Consider the following 19,820-nt stretch of genomic DNA (forward strand, 5'->3'; position numbering starts at 1 on the left):
CTACAAATGTCTTCTAAATCCTAACAGCTTTTTTTTAGAAAAAAATGTTGCTATAATATCAGTGGTTCTCAAACTTTTTCCATGTCAAGGACCCCCGACATTATATGTATTTGGCCGCGGACCCCCATCTCAAAATATGTTGTTCCATCGACCCCCCCAGAAGCACAGATCGGAGTTACAAATGTTCGCTTTGAAACATATATACTCAAAGATTTGCACAAATCTTCACGATTTCTCAAAAATAGCAGATCTACAAGCTATGAGCTTGTATATCTGCTATTTTTGAATAGCCAAAGAAATCTAAAAACAACACAGATTATTTCCCGGTCTAAATGGGTTAAGCAGAGTTGGAAGAAGTACTCTGATTTTGGACTAAAAGTAGGGTAAAAAGTAGCAGTATCACAGTGCACACAATATCCTACTTAAGATCCTACTTAGTAAAAGTACAAAAGTATTAGCATCAAAATATACTTAAAGTAGCTAAAGTGAAACTACTCATGCAGAATTCCCATTTCAGAATCTGTATACGCTCACAATAGATCTGCTATTTTCAAAAAAAGGTTAGAGATTTTTTTATGAAAAAAAAAGATAAATTGTTAATAATCAAAATTGCCATTCCCACCGGGCACGATAACTATAAAGATAACTATATCGTATATACAGCCTTTGTATTTTGTTATAGTTGGTGTGAACACTGCCATCCACTTGACTTAGAATGATTTTTGAAACTATACTTTTATAGTTAAAGTTATAGTGCTCACTCAGTGTGATTGACCCTTTAATCTACAAAGTAACTAGTAAATAAAGCAGTCAAATAATTGTAGTGCAGTCAAAAAAGTACGACATTTACCTCTGAGAAGTAGTGGAGTACAACTTATAACATTATCAGAATATGCAAACGCTCAAGTAAACTAAAAAGTACCTCAGAATTGTATTGTTGTACAGTAACTTGAATAAAAGGTACTTAGCTACCTTCCACCACTGAATAATATCAAAGATATTCGATCGTCTCTGTCGCTTGGCAACCTCATTATGTACGAAAACTGTTACTTTTCAGGATTAAAATTCAAAAGTAGCAGATCTACAAGCTCAAAGTGCGGCACTTCGCACCGTGTTTTGAGCTTGTGATCAATAATGGAATTAATTTTACAAAAAAATAACACAAAAACGGGACCTGGACCGCTATCGGACAGCACGTCGTGGTTTCGAGTCCCGATCCCGACGGCCTTTGCTGCATGTCGCTCCCCATCTCTCTCCATATTTCCTGTCAGACTACTATCCTATCAATAAAGGCATAAAAGCCACAAAAAAGAAAACACAAAGGACCGACAGCAACGATATATTGAAATGTCAGTTCTCGCCCTGATGAAGACCGTAACAGGTCGAAACACGTTGGCATTTGTTATTGAATACAATTTGTTTTAACTTTACTTCCACTCCGCCACATTTTTTGAGTGCTCGGATCTTCTCTTCCTTTTTTAGTCTACATTCCCGCTCATCCTAGAAGCACCTTCAATACACTTTTAAGACATTTTTATCTACTGTGAGCACCCGGTTCGGTGCGGCCTCGATATATTGATTTAGGGATGTCTGATATTATCCCCCCCCCCCGATATTGTCGGCAGAAAATAGCATAAAAAAACAATCTACTGCAGAAGAATCAGCTTGTTTGTTTTACCGTCTGTTGCGCATCTGTGAGGTCTGAACTGATTTAATATGTTATATTACACGGCTTGGTTGAATGCTCGATTCTGATTGGTCAGTCATCGGTCATTATTTCTGGATGATGACCGATGAGCTCTATAACGGACCGCTGTGTAATCAGAGACTCAGAGCACAACCTGCGCTGCTTGGTTTTATGCTTTATCCAACATGACAGCCATGTAAACAAACAACCAATGTCATTTACAACTAAACGTTGCTCTTGAAGTGAGAAATAGATGATGCAATAACCGAAAAGTGATTCTATTTGATCCACTGCACTTGTTTATCGTGGCACAACAACGGGGGAATACCAAAGCGCTCGCCCCAAAACACAGTCGCCCCGGGGCCAGGGCCGCATTAAGACCCCTCTGGGCCGTGGAACACCACAAAATCAAAGGCCCCCCCACTGGCGTAATTTCACGCACATGCACAAAAGTTTTCGGGTCTAATTCGGTTCTATTTTCTTTAAATGCACAAAAATTAAATACACAATTCTCACAGGGCCCTGCAGGCTGCGGGCCGTGGAACACAAGTTCCACTAACTTCCACGGTTAATGCGGCCCTGCCTGGGGCAAATACGGCGGTATTACAGGCAAATCGGCGGTATATAGAATGGGGGGCGAGTGTGTTTTGGGGGCGAGTTTTCCGGTTACCTTATGGAATACTGTCATTTGTTTTCCGAGGCGAACTTGTCCGCCCAGCCCAATACTTATGGAATACTTTCATTGCTGTAAGCAAGGAAATACTTCGTTTTGTTGTTACTTTATGTATTTATTAAGTAGCCATGTAATAAGCGGGATAATGCATGGGGAGGTGGTCATTATTGACATTTAAAGCCCTTCAGGGTGGTTATGCACCGAGGCGGATAATCACCCTGTCGGGCTTCAAATTTCAATAATGACCACCTCCCCATTATCCCTTGCATATTTCGCTAAGCATCGTGTACACATACAACCACTTCCACTTCACTAACAATATCACTGTATTATATTAGATATTATACTGATATTATAGCTATTTTATTTTATTAGATATGTGATGATGTTACCTGACAATTAGTTTACTTTTGGTTTAACCCATTAAGACCTGGAACGCATCTGTGTCACTTTAGATTTCTTTGGCTATTCAAAAATAGCAGATCTACAAGCTCATAGCGCGGCCCCGAGTGCCGCGCTATGAGCTTGTAGATCTGCTATTTTTGAAAAATCTTTAAAACATTTTTTAAAGATTTTTTCCCCAAAAACGGAAAATAAGAGTCAAAGCCTAATTGAAATGTATTTAGATCCGGAGACAGACCCCTCCTGGCGGACGTGCATGGGGGCCAAACACTGAGGAGGAGGAGGAGGAGGAGGAGGAGATGGGATCAGCTGTCGGGTCATCATCAGCGCGCGGACAGACCCTGGCTCCCATCTCCAGCCTCCTCATCTGCCTCCTGTCATCAGTATTATATTTGCAGCCTCGGTGGACAATTTCCTCGGCCGGAGGCCCTTTTCAGCGTTCAGCAACAACACACATAGATCAAGTGAATTAATTCTGCTATTCTGGCGACGTAACTGGATGGAGATCTAGGTCACGCTGTCATGGCTCTGTTTTTCCTGTTTGTTTTTTTGGTTTGTTTTTACCTACCTACACACACACACACACACACACACACACACACACACACACTTGACGGCCCCTGTATGAAATAACATCATTCTCAACCTTTTTTTGTATTACTTCAAGGACCCCTCCCCCGCGGTTTCATATGCATTAGGCCGCCGACCCCCATTTGATGGACCCCCATTTGATGACATGTTTTAATCTCTGGATGGGTCCCCGATTGACACTGTAAAATCCTCAGGGTTTATTGAACTCTGCAGAGTGTACAAACGGAACCAAATGGATCCATTTGGTTCCATTTGTGTACACTCTCAGAGTTATACAGACCCGTAAAGGGGTCCATTATTTGTACACCCTGATGGTCCCCGGACCCAACGTTGAGAAACAAGAGATCTAGGTCACGCAGTCACGGCTCTCTCCCCCCCCCCCCCCCCCCACACACACACCCTGCCCCACCCCCCATCCCAACCCCCACACACACACACACACACACACACTCTTGCCGGTCGTGTATAAAATAATGTCAACATCTTCACTGAATCTGACCTTGACATTCGCAGGTGATTTTCCACAGAGGTTTGTGTGTGCGTGTGTGTGTGCGCGCGTGCGTGTGTGTACTCGCACGCACGTCCGCTATATGTGTGTCAGCACGCACGCGCGTCTGCGTGTGAGATGAGTGTGCGTGCATGCATGCGGTGGTGGTGTTGGTGTTGGTGTTGGTGTTGGTGTTGATGGTGGTGTTTGGAGGGCTACGTAATGATGTGAAAAAAAAAAAAGAATGGGCCGCTGTCTATACTTAGGGTTTGCCTGCAGCTATGTGTGTGTGAAAGAGAGAGAGAGAGAGAGAGAGAGAGAGAGAGAGAGAGAGAGAGAGAGAGAGAGAGAGAGAGAGAGAGAGAGAGAGAGAGAGAGAGAGAGAGAGAGAGAGAGAGAGAGAGAGAGAGAGAGAGAGAGAGAGAGAGAGAGAGAGAGAGAGAGAGAGAGAGAGAGAGAGGGAGAGAGAGAGGGAGAGAGATAAAGAGAGAGCGAGGGAGAGAGAGATGGAAGATAGAGAGCACAGGAGTGTATATGTGGGAGGGCGAGCATTGAGAGAGAAAGGAGGGAGGGGGAGAGATAGAGAGAGAGATAGAGGAAGATGGAGGGAGGGAGCGAGAGAGAGAGGGAGAGGGAGGGAGGTGCAGTGTGTGTGACGCACGCTGATCCGCTCTGCGGCTCCGTGATTGGCCGACGGCCGCCGCCACTCAACGGGGACCACTGGGAGCCTGGGAGTGTGTTTTTTTTTTCTCCTCTGGCTGCTAGCAGAAGCAGATTATGAAGCGCAGCCCCAGCAGCAGCAGTCTCCTCTCATTGTCTCCATGGCCGCACACGCATTCCTCCTCTGCTCCCTCCTAGCCCTGCTGTCCGCTCTCAGCCGGCCCGGACTCTCCCTCTCCTCCACCACCTCCACCTTCACCTCCTCCTCCTCTTCCTCCCTCTCCATCTCCTCCTCCTCGGCCGAAGAAGACGAGGAAGGGCTGCCCGGACTCACCTATGATGACGAATACGAAGTGCCTGAGATTATAAGCAGAAGGTATGAGGAACAACGCATATCTCTCTTTTTTTCTCTCTCTCTCTCTCCTCTTCTTCTATATGCCTGTGAAACAGAGGAGGGGGGGGGCGGGGGGGGTGATGGGGAGGGGATGCAAAGAGGGTGGGGGGGTGGGGGGTGTCAGAAGCACGCAGGGATGCTGATGTGCTCCACCGGCTGGCTGGCTGGCTCTGTCTGTCGTTGGTTTCGTTCGTTGGTTCGTTCTCTCTCTCCTCCCTCTCTCTCTCCTTTTTTTTTGGGGTGTATTCTTTTGTCTACCCCGGCTGGCTCTACCTATTTACTCCTATATGGGTGGATCGCAAAGCCGCAGACACAGACACACACACACACACACACACACACACGCGCACACACACACACACACACACACACACACACACACACACACACACACACACACACACACACACACACACACACACACACACACACACACACACACCCCCAGCAGCAGCAGCAGCAGCAGAACAACACAGTGTTGGCGTAGCAGAAAAAAAAAGAAGAAAAAAAAAAAGCTGCCGCTGCCTGCAAAGCCTAGTGTTTGTGTCTCAGCCCCTCGTAAGCCTGCATCAGACGCTCTGGGCGCTCATCGATCACGCATTGGGGCTTGTTTTGTCTCTGTGTTGTACGGTACAGCGTTGGTCTGGCAGACAGACAGACAGACAGACAGACAGACAGACAGGCAGGAGGGGAGCTACATAAGGCTGGGGACACTGGAGGCCTGTATGGGAGAGGGGAAGGAGACACTGGCAGTGTTAACTCTGTCGACTAAAACTATGACTATTAAATACCTTTTTTCCACTGTCGAAAACTAAATACAAACTAAGCCACGGTGACTAAATGTATTGACAATTTCGTCAACACTTGACTAAATTGTTAGGGAGGGACGAGTGGAGGTAGAGATCCAGCAGAACTAGAAGACAAGTCATTTTTATGTTTGGTTTGCGCTCGGGGTGTTGCGCTCTGAAAGCAGCAGATCTACAAGCTCACGACTGCGATGCGTTTGTGAGCTTGAATGCTGAAAATCTGCTATTTTCAGCATTCAACGCAACGTGTAAAATCAGCCATTATTACGACGACATCAAGGCCCGCCAAAACACATTTTTTTTGTCGACAAAATCTACCGTAGATTTATTAGACTAGAATCGTATGATATTTTTGTCGAACCAAAACTAGACCTGAAACTAAAACATTTCAGATGACTAAAATATGACTTTGTTCAAACGGCTTTATGACTAAAACTGAATCGAAATCAACACAGAAAAGAGGGGAGCAGCAGCAGCAACAATGGGAGGAGGTAAACAAGGATGGGACATGCAGAGAGGAGAAGAGGGGAGATCAGGGGAAGAGAGCAGGAGGAGGAGGAGGAGGAGAAGAGAGGATGCATCAGGGATGGTCTACTGGGGTCTGTTTACTGATGCAGTCAGAGAGAGAGAGAGAGGGGTAGAGAGAGAGAGAGGTAGGAGAAGGGAATTCTACCCGGCCATGTCTGCATAATGCACATGCAGTCTCCTGCAGGTCAAATCTGGATGAAATATTCAGCGCCCCAAAAAACCCAGGGGCACACACACACACACACACATACACACACACACACACACACACACACACACACGCACACACACACACACACACACCACTGTCGGAGGGGAGGGAGAGAGAGAGATAAGCAGCCAGCAAGGCCCCTCTTTGTGTTGAGGGGGCTAATGCCTGCTTGGCTGCGGACACAGACACCGATATTACATGTGGTGCCAAAACAATGAGAGAGAGAGAGAGGCACGGGACACAGCAGCAGCACTGTGAGAGAGAGAGAGGGAACAATCTGTGACATTTCAACAGCATAAACGCCATTTAACCCATTAAGACCTGGAACTGTGACATTTTTAGATTTGAGCTAAAAAGCTTTATTTTACACTTTGGGCTATTCAAAAATAGCAGATATACAAGCTCGTAGCGCGGCACCGAGTGCCGCGCTACGAGCTTGTAGATCTGCCATTTTTGAAAAATCGTGAAAGTGTGTGCAAATCTTTGAATATATATGTTTTTAAAGCGAACATTTTTAACTCAAAACAATTGCTTCTGGGGGGTCCCTGGAACAAAATATTTTGATGGGGGTCCGCAGCCAAATACATATGATTTTGGGGGTCCTTGACATGAAAAAGATTGAGCACCACTGATATAGAAACATAGGTTTTTCAGAAAACTGTTGGGATTTAGGAGACATGTAGAATCGGCTTCAGGTCTTAAAGGGTTAAATGCTACAGTATATTACAGTATATACAGTGTGCCTCATGACCACCATTATAATGCTGGTGTACATTATTTTCCTTGCCAGTAGACGTTGATGTGAAAACCTCCATTTTTTAGGGGTTTGGTTGCTGAAAGACAGGTGATGAAACATCTGCACCTTTTGTGAGATTGTGGTGCCGCGATTTTTTTGGACTTGAAACGGCGAAGATACACTCGGCGATGTTGAAATCTTCTTTAACCCATTGAAACCGGGAGAAGCAGCATCTGTGTCATTTTTAGATTTTTTAGCTAAAATGCATTATTTTACACTTTGGCTATTCATAGCGTGCCACAGCGTATGAGCTTTTTCTGCAAATCTTTGCAAATCTCTGCAAATCTTTGAATACAGATGTGCCACTTCAAAACTTCACATGTCCTGCCATCGCCAAGACAGTACATTTTCAGGGGATTCCCAGGGCAATAAGAGGGACAAAGAAGGGCATTTAAAATGGTGAATTATTTTGATGATCACTGCTTTTATGATGCTAATTAATTTGAGCAACTGGTCAAATCACCTTTTGCCTCATAATGAGTCTGACACCACCTTCAACACACATTCTTTTGTTCTCATGTATATGGATGTCTGTTGAAGGGAAAAATGGGGGGGTGTAGTGACAACTTCTTTTCAGGGGCAAAACAGTGCATTTTAAGGGCAGAAAAGGGAGGGAAAAAAATGCATTTTCAGGGCACTATCAGGGAAAGAACAGTAACGTGTGAAGTTTTGAAGTGGCACATCTGTACATGTTTTTGTAAGTTTGTAACATTTGCTTCTGGGGGTCCCCGGAACAAAATATTTTGAGGTGGGGGTCCGCGGCCAAATACATTTTGGGGTCCTTGACATGAAAAAGTTTGAGAACCACTGGCATAGTAACATACGTTTTTTCTAAAAACTGTTGGGATTTAGAGGACATTTTGGAGAATCTGCCTCGGATCTTAACAGCTTTTAAACCCTAGCTGGCCGATCTATACAAGCTCGACTGAGCTTTTTTTTCAGCAAAGTATATTTGGTATACAGCGGGGAAAAAGGAGGGTGCCTATAGTATACTGTACATCCCTGGGGGGACTCCAGTCAACTAAGTCATATAGGGCTTAACGTGGTTAATGATGGGAAAGACAAAATCACAGATGTCTTACTTGTTTGCATGACAAGAGCATCTTTATCAGCCTGTACACATTTTCGAGAGTTGACGTGAATACTTTGGATGGAATCTGCCACCGTTCCTTATCCAAAACTCTCGTAGGGTGTCGTTCTTTCATTTCCAGCTCGATCTGGTGTGCAGAACGCTGATAGATCTATCTGATCTTCCTCTCTGCTAACATTTCATCATGACCGCCAGTGCAGCAGGGAAGCTACACACTGATGCCTTCGGAGGATTTTCAGTGGTGTAACCCCTTAAAACCCAATATACTTAGGGGTCCCGCAGGGCTCTATGCTCGGTTCCGCTAATCCCCCCCCTCCTCTACACCAAGGGCCATATTTTCGCCGGTGTCGTACCCATCATCCCTAAACTTCTTTGCCATTTTTTAAATATTTTTAAAAACATTTTCAAATAGTTCAACTAGCCGATCTAAATCGACACGTTGTGAGCTTGTAGATTGGCTAATTGAACTATTTGAAAATGTTTTTAAAAATAGTAAAAAACAGAAAGAACTTTAGGGATTATGGGTGAGTCACTGGCGAAAATAGGGCCCCATATCTCTTTGCCGGAAATAGCCGATCTGCAAGCTCACGACGCAGCTTGTAGATCGGCTATTTTCGCTGAATGTTCGCCACCCACCCCAGAACAGGGACGGACGCTATATAGGCTTTGTGTGGTTTAACCCATTAATACCTGGAACGCATCTGTGTCACTTTAGGTTTCTTTGGCTATTCAAAAATAGCAGATCTACAAGCTCATAGCGCGGCACCGAGTGCCGCGCTATGAACTTGTAGATCTGCTATTTTTGAAAAATCGTGAAAATATTTTTTTATATATTTTTCCGAAAAACTGTTAGGATTTAGAAAATGTTTAGAAGCGGCCTCAGGTCTTAATGGGTTAAATATTGGTCTTAGTTCCCTTGATCAAACTCTGCCACGTAACTCCGTGCGTAACAGTTTCCGGTCCCCAGGGGTCCACACTGATCCAGTCTCAGTTCTGACACTCTCTCTCCCCCCCCCCCCCCCCCCCCCCCCCCTCTCTCTCTCTCTCTCTCTCTGAAGATACGGTTATGTAAGCGCTTGTCTTTCATTTCGAGAGCCTTTTCATTCCAGATTCCTGGTACCGTGTGGAGTGCTCTGTCACGTCAGATAGAAACACAAAGGAGAAAGGTGCCATTAGATAGACGCCACTGCCTGCCTGCCTGCCCACAGCGAGGAGAGTGTTTTTTTTAGCTATATAGTGTAGCAAAGGTATTGAGTCACAACATATAGTACTACAGTATCTGTGACAAATATCTGGTCAGAGATTGCATGCGTGCCCCTTTCCTCTGCGTCCTCAGGACCAATAAGGCTATAAGCCAGAAACCCACACACATCAAATCCAATAATACTAATTTGATAGGGCCACGGCGCTGTGCTACGCATTCCGTTTCTCCTTGGCTGAACGACCCCGTTGATCAGAAATACCTTTGATAAGAAATTGACCTAAAAATAAGATTTTAAAATAGTTATGCCTTCCTAATGGAGGGTGACCGCTATAAGAAAGGCCTCGGATGTAAAGATGCGTTCGTAATTTAAAAAAACCTTTGATACGAAATTGACCTAAAAATAAGATTTTGAAATAGTTATGCCTTTCTAATAGAAGGTGACCGCTATAAGAAAGAACCTTGGATTTAAAGATACGTTTATTTAAAAAAAGAAACACGTCATGTTTACTCAGTAAAATTGTAGTGAAGCGCGGTAAAAATCCTCAATGTCAATTTTATCAATTGTTCCATGATTGATAGTTGATGGACACTTACAGGCCTATAACTCATGTGAGCGTACAAATTAACTCTCTTAGTTGCTATTGAGTTGAAGAATACCCTATAATATACTGTTCTCTGCTGTACTTCTTCTTTGTAAGGACACGTTATTGTAGAATGTAAAAAAATTCTAACACTTTCCTGTGGAAAATCACCATACTGACCCATTTATAGAAACATTTTAGGTCAAAACTAGATTTTTTTTTTTTATTATTGTACTTATTAGGACCACGCAATCAACATGTCTATAGCTCAAATAAAGACAGATCAAATTAGGAAATGATGTTGGCATTGACCTGACCTATAGTCATACAGTCAGCTGCCCCCATACACAGATTAAGACCTGGTTAAGTACCGGATATATAGAATATATATATATTGAAAGATTTGCACAAATTGTCAAGATTTTTCCAAAAATAGCAGATCTACAAGCTCGTAGCGCGGCACTCGGTGCCGCGCTACGAGCTTGTAGATCTGCTATTTTTTAATAGCCTAAGAAATCTTAAGATGCTTTCAGATTACGGGGGATAGTCCAGACGTTCCAGGAATATGACCGCTGGCCTAAAGACCTGGTTAAGCTGGTTGTTAATTTTAGACGTCTTTAAGGGGCTTGAAGACATTTGGTTTGTATTCGCTAAAGCTGCACACTGTTGGAAATTCTTGTTTTTACACTTTATATCAACATGTTCCTTGGCAGTAACTTGAGCAGTGATGAAATGTACAACAAAAATTGACTGGATTTTCTGTAAGCCTAAGTATATATATATATACTCCATCGTGCGGTAAGTTAACAGCTTGTATTGTAGGCTCACGGCGGGGGTCGCATCCACAACGCTTTGTGAGCTTGGAGATTTATTGGGAGATTTTTTTTGTTTTGTTTAAACGAATAAGTATAATATCTCCATTGACTTCCAGTGTAGAATTCTACTTTTAAAATGTTAAAGGTAGGGTAAGTGATTTTGTTTGGTTAAAATAAGTTGTTGTTAAGTAGCTCTATATTCTGATAGTACTCATTGCTATAGAGTGTTTGTTCAGTAAAAGGAGTCTCATTTCAAATTTTATCCAATCAGGATAGAAAACTCAATCAGGATATAGATTAAACAAGTGAAATTGGAAGTGATGACACTAAGAAATGAGCAGACAAAATTGGAACTGGAACACTATAAAAATGAAGCTTAAAAATGTGTACTTTCTCCTGATTGGCTGAGACTTTGACACCGACCAGAAAATGTATTTTCTGTTTATTAAAGAGCTGGAGAGACGGGGAGACTCCTGTTACTGAACAAACACTCTATAGCAATGATTACTATCAGAACATAGTGATTTAACCTTTTAACAAAATACTTTTTGTTTTAACCAAAAGATATCACTTACCCTACCTTTAAATGTTACAAAAAGTATAAAACACTTGACCTGCAGCCCATGACTTGCACGCACACACACACACAGTTTATCAAATGTAGGGAGTTGATTGTTTTCCTCAAATTGGATTAGAAGCAGCATTTCTGAAACCCAGAGGTTTTGACAAACAGAACTGGGATGGTAAAGAGCACATCGCTATGCAGGGTCAGTACACAAACTACAGTACTGTATATACTGTATGCTGACATAATGCAGATAGCCATTCATTCCCCCACACTGTGGATTCATTATACTGTTGCTGGAATCAGGCCTGATGCTGCTGCTGGGGGGGGGGTCATATACAGTAAGTGGTAGATTATGTTGGTAAAGAGCAGCACAGATACTTGATCCATGCAGGGACACTCTGGCTTCTGACCTCATGGTCAAATTGAACATGGTGTTGCCATTGACCTGACCTATAGTCATACAGTCAGCTGCCCCATACACAGATTAAGACCTGGTTAAGTACCGGATGTATAAAATATATATATATTCAAAGATTTGCACAAATTGTCAAGATTTTTCAAAAATAGCAGATATACACGCTCATAGCGCGGCACCGAGTGCCACGCTACAAGCTTGTGGATATGCTATTTTTTTTTAAATCTTAAGATGCTATATATTTTAGATTTTTTGGGAAAATCTTTGATTATATATTCTTTTAAAGCGAACATTTTTAACTCAAACCTTTGCTTCTGGCAAACACCTTTTCAGATGGGGGTATTTTCAACTTTTTAATGTTCTTTTCATAAAGTAACGCCCTACTTCACCATCATACAAGAGTGTTGCACAAAAGTAGTGAAAATAAGCAGACCTACAAGCTCACAACGCGTCGCAGCTTGTAGATCTACCATTTTCACTGTTTGTAAACATTTAAAGGATTCTTTTTTTACATTAACCACTTGAACCCTAGCTTCCCTATTCTGAGGGGAACATTAGCCGAAAATAGCAGATCTACAAGCTGTTGTGAGCTTGTAGATCTACTATTTTCAGCAAAGATGTTTTTGAGTGGTGCTAACCACTCCTATATCAAAAGCACCAAATCAAAGGCACCACTCTCTTCACACAGGGTGTGATTTTTTTTTGGGGGGGGGGGGGGGGGGGGGTTAAGTGATTAACTGTCTGAAAATACATAATGAATCCAACACAACACTACACAACGATAATGTTGTCAAACAAGTCTATGAAATCTATGAAGCGTTTTAATCAGCAACACAATTGTATGCAATATTTAGTGGGGAGGGGGTCCCTGCTTCATCTCTTTCTCAGCTAAGGGGGGTCCTTGGTCCTGAAAAACCTTGCAGACCCCCTGATCTAATAATAAGCTATAACACCTGCGGTGTGGGACTGTTTTTTTCTAGTTTTTTTTACTGCTGAGCTGTGGGAAAACCGCTCCGAAACTACATTTACCAGATCACTAACTCTTTCACCGTGAAAGACCCCTAAATTACATTTTTAGCTATGGCCGTAAAAAAGAAGAAAGTAATGCAGATTGTTAAACTAACTCTCTACTTTGAGATAGTAGTTCATAACCGCATCCCACGACGACGACGACTCTGTGAAATATTATCTGCAGCTATGGCTTCTGGAATTTAATATGGGGCTATGATGCAAAGAGAAATATCGCATCACTATTGCGAGGCTGGATATTAATGGCCCTCTGTGGTCCACGGTTGTAGGCCCCCCCCTGCAACTTATCTGGTGGGCGAGAGATGTGGGCGGACATGTAAACATGGATAAATGTGTCGCCCGGATCGCTGTTGATATTAAAGCACTAAATCATTGATTATCAGACTTTTTTTTTTTCTTTTTTCAAGGACCGCGCGGCTCGGTTTGAGACGTTTAGACCGGGAACGCATCTGTGTGTCACTTTAGATTTCTTTGGGCTATTCAAAAATAGCAGATCTACAAGCTCGTAGCGCGGCACGCGCTACGAGCTTGTAGATCTGCTATTTTAGGTGTGCAAATCTTTGAATATATGTATTTCTAAAGGGAACATTTTTGACTCAAATCTTTGCTTCTGGGGGATCCCTGGAACAAAATATTTTCAGATGGCGGTCCGCAGCCAAATACGTGTAATTTTGGGGGTCCTTGACATGAAAAGGTTTGAGAACCACAAACATACGTTTTTCAGAAAACTGTTAAGATTTAGAAGACATTTGTAGATGCGTTCCCCGGATTGAATGAGTTCATATGCAGTCCCCAATCTACACTGTAAAATCCTCAGTGTGCCATTTAACTCTGAGAGTTTACAAATGGAACCAAATGGACCCGTAACACGCTCAGAGTTAAGACTCCCATTCCACTCCCATTTCCCTTTACAAGGGGGGGGAACCACAACTTTCCAGGAACCCCGAAGCTATTTTGTGGGTTCTGGAAAGTTCTGGTTCCCCCCTTTTGTAGTGGAAAAGGGGCTTTTTCCTAATTATCCATAATTTAGCTGGGGACCCCCTCCAAGGACCCCTGGGGGTCTACAAGCTCTACAAGCCCTGGGGATCTACAAGCTCACAACGCATCGCACTGCAACGCGTTGTGAGCTTGTAGATCTGCTATTTTCACTATAAAAAGCATGATGATAATCCGTAATCAAGGCAAAAGGCTTGAGGTCATATTGCCCAGCCCCAGATGAGAGCATAGTGGGCCGGCAGAGGCAGAGAAGAAGACCTTGTTTACAAGTTAGGAGAGAGCAGACAGCCACGCCTTCTTCTCTCTGCACAGCAAAACCCTCAGCCAACCACGCCTTCTTCTCTCTGCACAGCAAAACCCTCAGACAACCACGCCTTCTTCTCTCTGCACAGCAAAACCCTCAGACAACCACGCCTTCTTCTCTCTGCACAGCAAAACCCTCAGACCAACCACGCCTTCTTCTCTCTGCACAGCAGAACCCTCAGTGTTCATTTGATTCCGAGAGAGAGTGTAGAAAATGAAAGGGTGCATTCTCACTGGGCGAGAGTCTAATCAACACCGAGGACTGTGCTGTGTGCTCAGCATCACACTGCACAGAGAGAGAGAGAGAGAGAGAGAGAGAGAGAGAGAGAGAGAGAGAGAGAGACACACACACACAGAGAGAGAGACAGATAGAGACAGAGAGAGAGAGAGGAACATTTATGTATAGGTACATTAATTCATAGGTAAATTTCCATCCGATATCAATTATAAATGTTATTATACGTATAATAACATATAATGTGGAAGCTTCAATATTTCATTTTTGTGTGCAACATTCTTTGCGTTTTGACTTCACACCTGTGTGTGTGTGTGTGTGTGTGTGTGTGTGTGTGTGTGTGTGTGTGTGTGTGTGTGTGTGTGTGTGTGTGTGTGTGTGTGTGTGTGTGTGTGTGTGTGTGTGTGTGTGTGTGTGTAAAGTATGTATGTATGTACGTGCATGTTTCCGTGCACGTTTTTTCATCATTTGTGCATAACACCCACTTGTGTTGGTGCTCATGTGATGTGCACACCTGTGTGTGTGTGTGTGTGTGTGTGTGTGTGTGTGTGTGTGTGTGTGTGTGTGTGTGTGTGTGTGTGTGTGTGTGTGTGTGTGTGTGTGTGTGTGTGTGTGTGTGTGTGTGTGTGTGTGTGTGTGTGTGTGCGTGCGTGCGTGCGTGTACTTGTATTAATATACTTGTGAGGACCAAATGTCCGCACCAGTATAGTCAAATTTGAGAAATAGACATTGTGAGGAAAATCCTATTAGAAAAAGATTCAGGTTGGGAATAGGATTAGGCATTTATAGGTTTAGGTGTTAGGATTATAGTTTTCCCTATTTCAAACTTTGTTTAATGGCAATGTCATCTACAGGCTTTTAGATCTCCTATTTTCAATTTTATGCCCTAAAATGTTTATGTCCTCGCAAGTACAGTAATGCACAATCTGTGCATGGCTTGGGTTATATAACCCAGTAAGACCTGAGGTTCTCATTCTATAAAACGTCTTCTAAATCCTTTTTCTGTTACTCTAACAGTGGTTTGGACCACCCAAAAGTATATGAATGATTTGGCCGCGGACCCCCATCTCAAAATATTTTGTCCCAGGGACCCCCTCAGAAGCAAAGATTTTAGTTAAAAATGTTAAAAATATATATATTCAAAAATGTGCACACATATTCACGATTTTTCAAAAATAGCAGATCTACAAGCTCATAGCGCGGCACTCGGTGCCGTGCTATGAGCTTGTATATCTGCTATTTTTGCCCCAAGTATAAAATAAGGGTTTACACAGATGCGTTCCCGGTTCGAGTGGGATAAAGGGTCTGGTTCAGCACCCAGGCAACCGTGTGACAGGCTGCTCAGCCAATGGCGGGACGGGGAGCGCAGCGGGGCCTGGGTTGCTGACCTCGCTGAAACTGGCACAGGAACAAACGACGGGCCGGGGCTGGGCTGTAGTTAGTGCTCACACGCGCGCGCAGCCGCACACACACACACACACGCGCACACACACACACACACACACACACACACACACACACACACACACACACACACACACACACACACACACACACACACACACACACACACGCACACGCACACACACACGCGTAGTCTTATACACAAGCCATGGTCTCAGCTGGCCTCTTTCAGCCAGCTGAGACCTGGGTATACTGTAGGTGCAGAGGAGGGGAGAGATGCTGTATGCATGAGAGACATGTGTGGATTATGGAACAAACATACATGAACATTATAGTGACCTTTGGGGATATTACTGGCTGATATTGGATGTTGTTATTTAACCAGTTAAAACCTAGATACTATAGTTTCTTCTTTGCTTTTGACCCCCTTTTTTCCCCAATTAACCTATTAAGACCTGGAACTGTGTCATTTTTTAATTTGAGCTAAAAAGCATTATTTTACACTTTGGCTATTCAAAAATAGCAGATCTACAAGCTCATAGCGCGGCACCGAGTGCCGCGCTACGAGCTTGTAGATCTGCTATTTTTGAAAAATCGTGAAAATGTGTGCAAATCTTTGAATATATATTTTTTTAAAGCGAACATTTTTAACTCAAATCTTTGCTTCTGGGGGGTCCCTGGAACAACATATTTTGATGGGGGTCCGCAGCCAAATACATATCATTTTGGGGGTCCTTGACATGAAAAAGATTGAGCACCACTGATATAGAAACATACTTTTTTCAGAAAACAGTTGAGATTTAGGAGACATGTAGAATCGGCTTCAGGTCTCAATGGGTTAATGCGGGCCCACACACATTTCTGAGTGTTGTTGTCACTGCTGTCATATCCTACTGGTTCATCTGCCAGTGAGGAGGCCCCACCGGGAGGACATAGAGCATTCGTCTTTACTCCTCCCGCTCAACACTCCTTGCTGAGGAGGAGTACGTGTCGTGCGGTGACACATATCGCCCCCCACGCCCAGCTATCCCTCCCCCCAAACACGAGCCATCAACCGCGGTGGATTCGAACCCCGCCTAGACTCCGCCACGGTGGTGAGCTGGTACTTTACCACAGCTGCGCCACCCATGCACACCGCAAACCCTACGGAGTCCCCCAGGGTTCTATCCTAGAGCCCCTACCTTTTTTTGCCACTCTACACGAAATCTTTTCGCTGAATGTTCACCCCCGAATAAGGACCCCAGCAGAGTTCATGTGATCAAGTTAGTTTAACATCCAGACTGGGTTGCATTTTGACCACTTTCAACCTGGTATCCCTATTTTTGGCATGTCATTATGGGTGAAAATTAGGGATGTCCGATATTATCGCCCTGCCGATATTATCGGCAGATAACAGCTTTAAGTACATTTTGATACCAATACTTTTGGTACATTTACTCCAATAAATTTTGTATTCCGGACTTTTACTTGCAACACACAGTACATCTACATTGCAGTATTGATACTTTTACTTAAGTAAAAAATGTGAGTACTTTTTCCACCATTGAAAACTAATGGCCAGAGGGGTGAGGTTTCAAAAGCAGAGGCATTGAGTCTATTGAGCTAAACCCAACGCTGCATGATGGTGTGTCACAGACCGCTGTACGATAGTATAATTAATCGTAAGCTACGGGGCTACTTCACAGGAAATCAAATTAATGTGAATTAACGCTCAGTCGACTAAACACGGGAGAGGCTAATTAAAGAGATAATGACGGCTAGATGACGATGTCTGGGGACGCTTGTTCCTAGACGTGCCAACGCCAGTGTGTCGAGTGATACAGACGGCGCACGGCCCTAAAGTACATGAAGGTGCTTTAACCTATGAGCCAGCCAGTGTGTGTGTGTGTGTGTCTGTACTTGTACTACTATACGTCTGAGGGCCAAAATGTCCCCACAAGTATAGTAGAATTTGAAAACTAGACATTGTGAGGGCCATTTTCCTGGAGAAAGATGTTAGGGTTAGGCATTTAGGGCTGTGTTTGATTTGAGTTATTTAATTAGATTTATTTGATTTGCACAACAGGATTACCTATACATAGTATACTACTTCTTTCATAGAAAAGATGAAAGATAGGTTGTGATAGATATTGTTGTGCCGGTGGTGAGGTAATTAAGAAACCCTAGGGGGGGGCTTATAAGAGAACCTCACTGTTTACATGAAATACAATTTGAATGTATTAGTATTTAAAAACGAAAAATCGAAAAAAAAAACAGCCTTCAAAACGGGTCTGTATTAACCAATGGCGTCGCTTTGTCCATTCATTTTTACGGTCTATGGCAGGGGTCTTCAACGGGGGGACCCCGGGACCCCTTGGGGGGGCCCTCGGAGATACTGCAGGGGGGCCTACATTTGGGGGCCATTACATTTTTGGGGGCCATTACATTTTTTATGTAAAAAACAGGGGGGCTGTTTTTTACATTAATCACTCGAACCCTAGCATCCAGCAGCATGAGAACTTTAGCCAAAAATAGCAGATCTACAAGCTCACAACGCCTCGCGCTGCGAGGCGCGAGGCGTTGTTAGCAGATCTACAAGCTCACAACGCCTCGCGCTGCGAGGCGTTGTGAGCTTGTAGATCTGCTATTTTTGGCAAAGAGGTTTAAGTGCAGAGGGAAAAAAGCAAACCAAAAAAATAGAAAAAAGTTTAATCTGAAACACAATTTTATACAATAAAGAGGGGGGTCCCTGCTTCGTCTCTCTCTCAGCTATAGGGGGTCCTTGGCCTGGAAAACGTTGAGGACCCCTGGTCTATATGGTTATAGCACAGACGTGTCCAGCATGCGTGTGTGTGACTGAGTCAGCGTGACAGAGACGCAGCGGTGCCTTTGGCAGCTGGCAGTTATGACTGAGACATCACCGGTGTGACAGCCAGTCTGTCAGTTAGCGCCTTATGACCACTTAACACATTAAAGTACCAAAAGTAGACAGTACTCATCCATTTCACAGGTTTTCAAAATGTATGAAAATCTTTTGAAAATAGCAGATCTACAAGCTCACAATGCGTCGCATCGATGTATATAGGGCTGAAGTGGGTAGTGTATGTTTTGTAATAATAATCAAAATCTACAAAGTAACTAGTAACTAAAGTTTTCAAATAATTGCAGTGGAGTAAACGTATAATATTTGCCTCTGAGATGTAGTGGAGTAGAAGTAAAAGTACTGAAAATTGGAAATAGCCTACTCCATTAAAGTAAGTAAGTAAGTTTCCATTGAGGTCCTATGTATTACATTCATAAAAAACTAAATAATACATGTCATCATCAAACATAAACACTATATGCACAAAGGAGAAAAAAGGAAAAACGACGGGAGTGAATGACACCTTCTTTCGATACTTTGTCGTATAACAACAAAGTATACAGGGGTTTAACCCTTTGAGACCGGGAACGCATCTGTGTCATTTTAAGATTTCTTTGGCTATATAAAAATAGCAGATATACAAGCTCATAGCGCGGCACGTTAAGTGATAAAGAAAATGTCCCCCTCCTCTATTCTTCTTAACAAATTGAACCCGGCCGATGAAATATAAAGTAGGCCCTTCCTCCAGGGCAGGGGCGTCACGGCCATTCACTGTGCGTATAGTCTCGCGTGGCCAGACTGTTGCCTCCCACAATTTACAAATGTTTCCGACATACAGTCTGGGACTCGGAAGCTCTGATCATGTGTAAGGGGAAAGCGGATGCCCCTCCCCTACCCACATCCGTTTCAGCATTGTGCAGTGGCGCAAAGGAGTCCGACTGGAATCAACGAATCTCATAAATATCGTTTATGTCTACTAGTGTCTTCTTTCACAGTTTTTTCGGCGTTAATTCCATGATACCTTTCTCAGTTTTCTGTGATAAACAATCCTCGCACAAATAACATGAATCTACCGCTCCTATGACTATGCTTCCGCCTCGGTT

General features: G+C 43.4%; 1 protein-coding gene across 1 annotated transcript in view; it reads left to right on the forward strand.

The window, feature by feature from the left end:
* LOC311054165 (V-type proton ATPase subunit S1-like) overlaps nt 1–19,820 on the forward strand; it is a gene marked incomplete at both ends in the record, with an annotated part of 71,658 nt that overhangs the window by 24,168 nt on the left and 27,670 nt on the right. Inside the window, one exon of the mRNA XM_084070044.1 lies at nt 4,606–4,876. Within this exon, the coding sequence (XP_083926170.1) occupies nt 4,606–4,876 (271 nt within the window). The remainder of the gene's footprint in view (nt 1–4,605; nt 4,877–19,820) is intronic.

This window comes from Gymnoscopelus microlampas (genome assembly GCF_963454915.1).
Source record: "Gymnoscopelus microlampas genome assembly, chromosome: 10".
Classification (NCBI taxonomy): domain Eukaryota; kingdom Metazoa; phylum Chordata; class Actinopteri; order Myctophiformes; family Myctophidae; genus Gymnoscopelus; species Gymnoscopelus microlampas.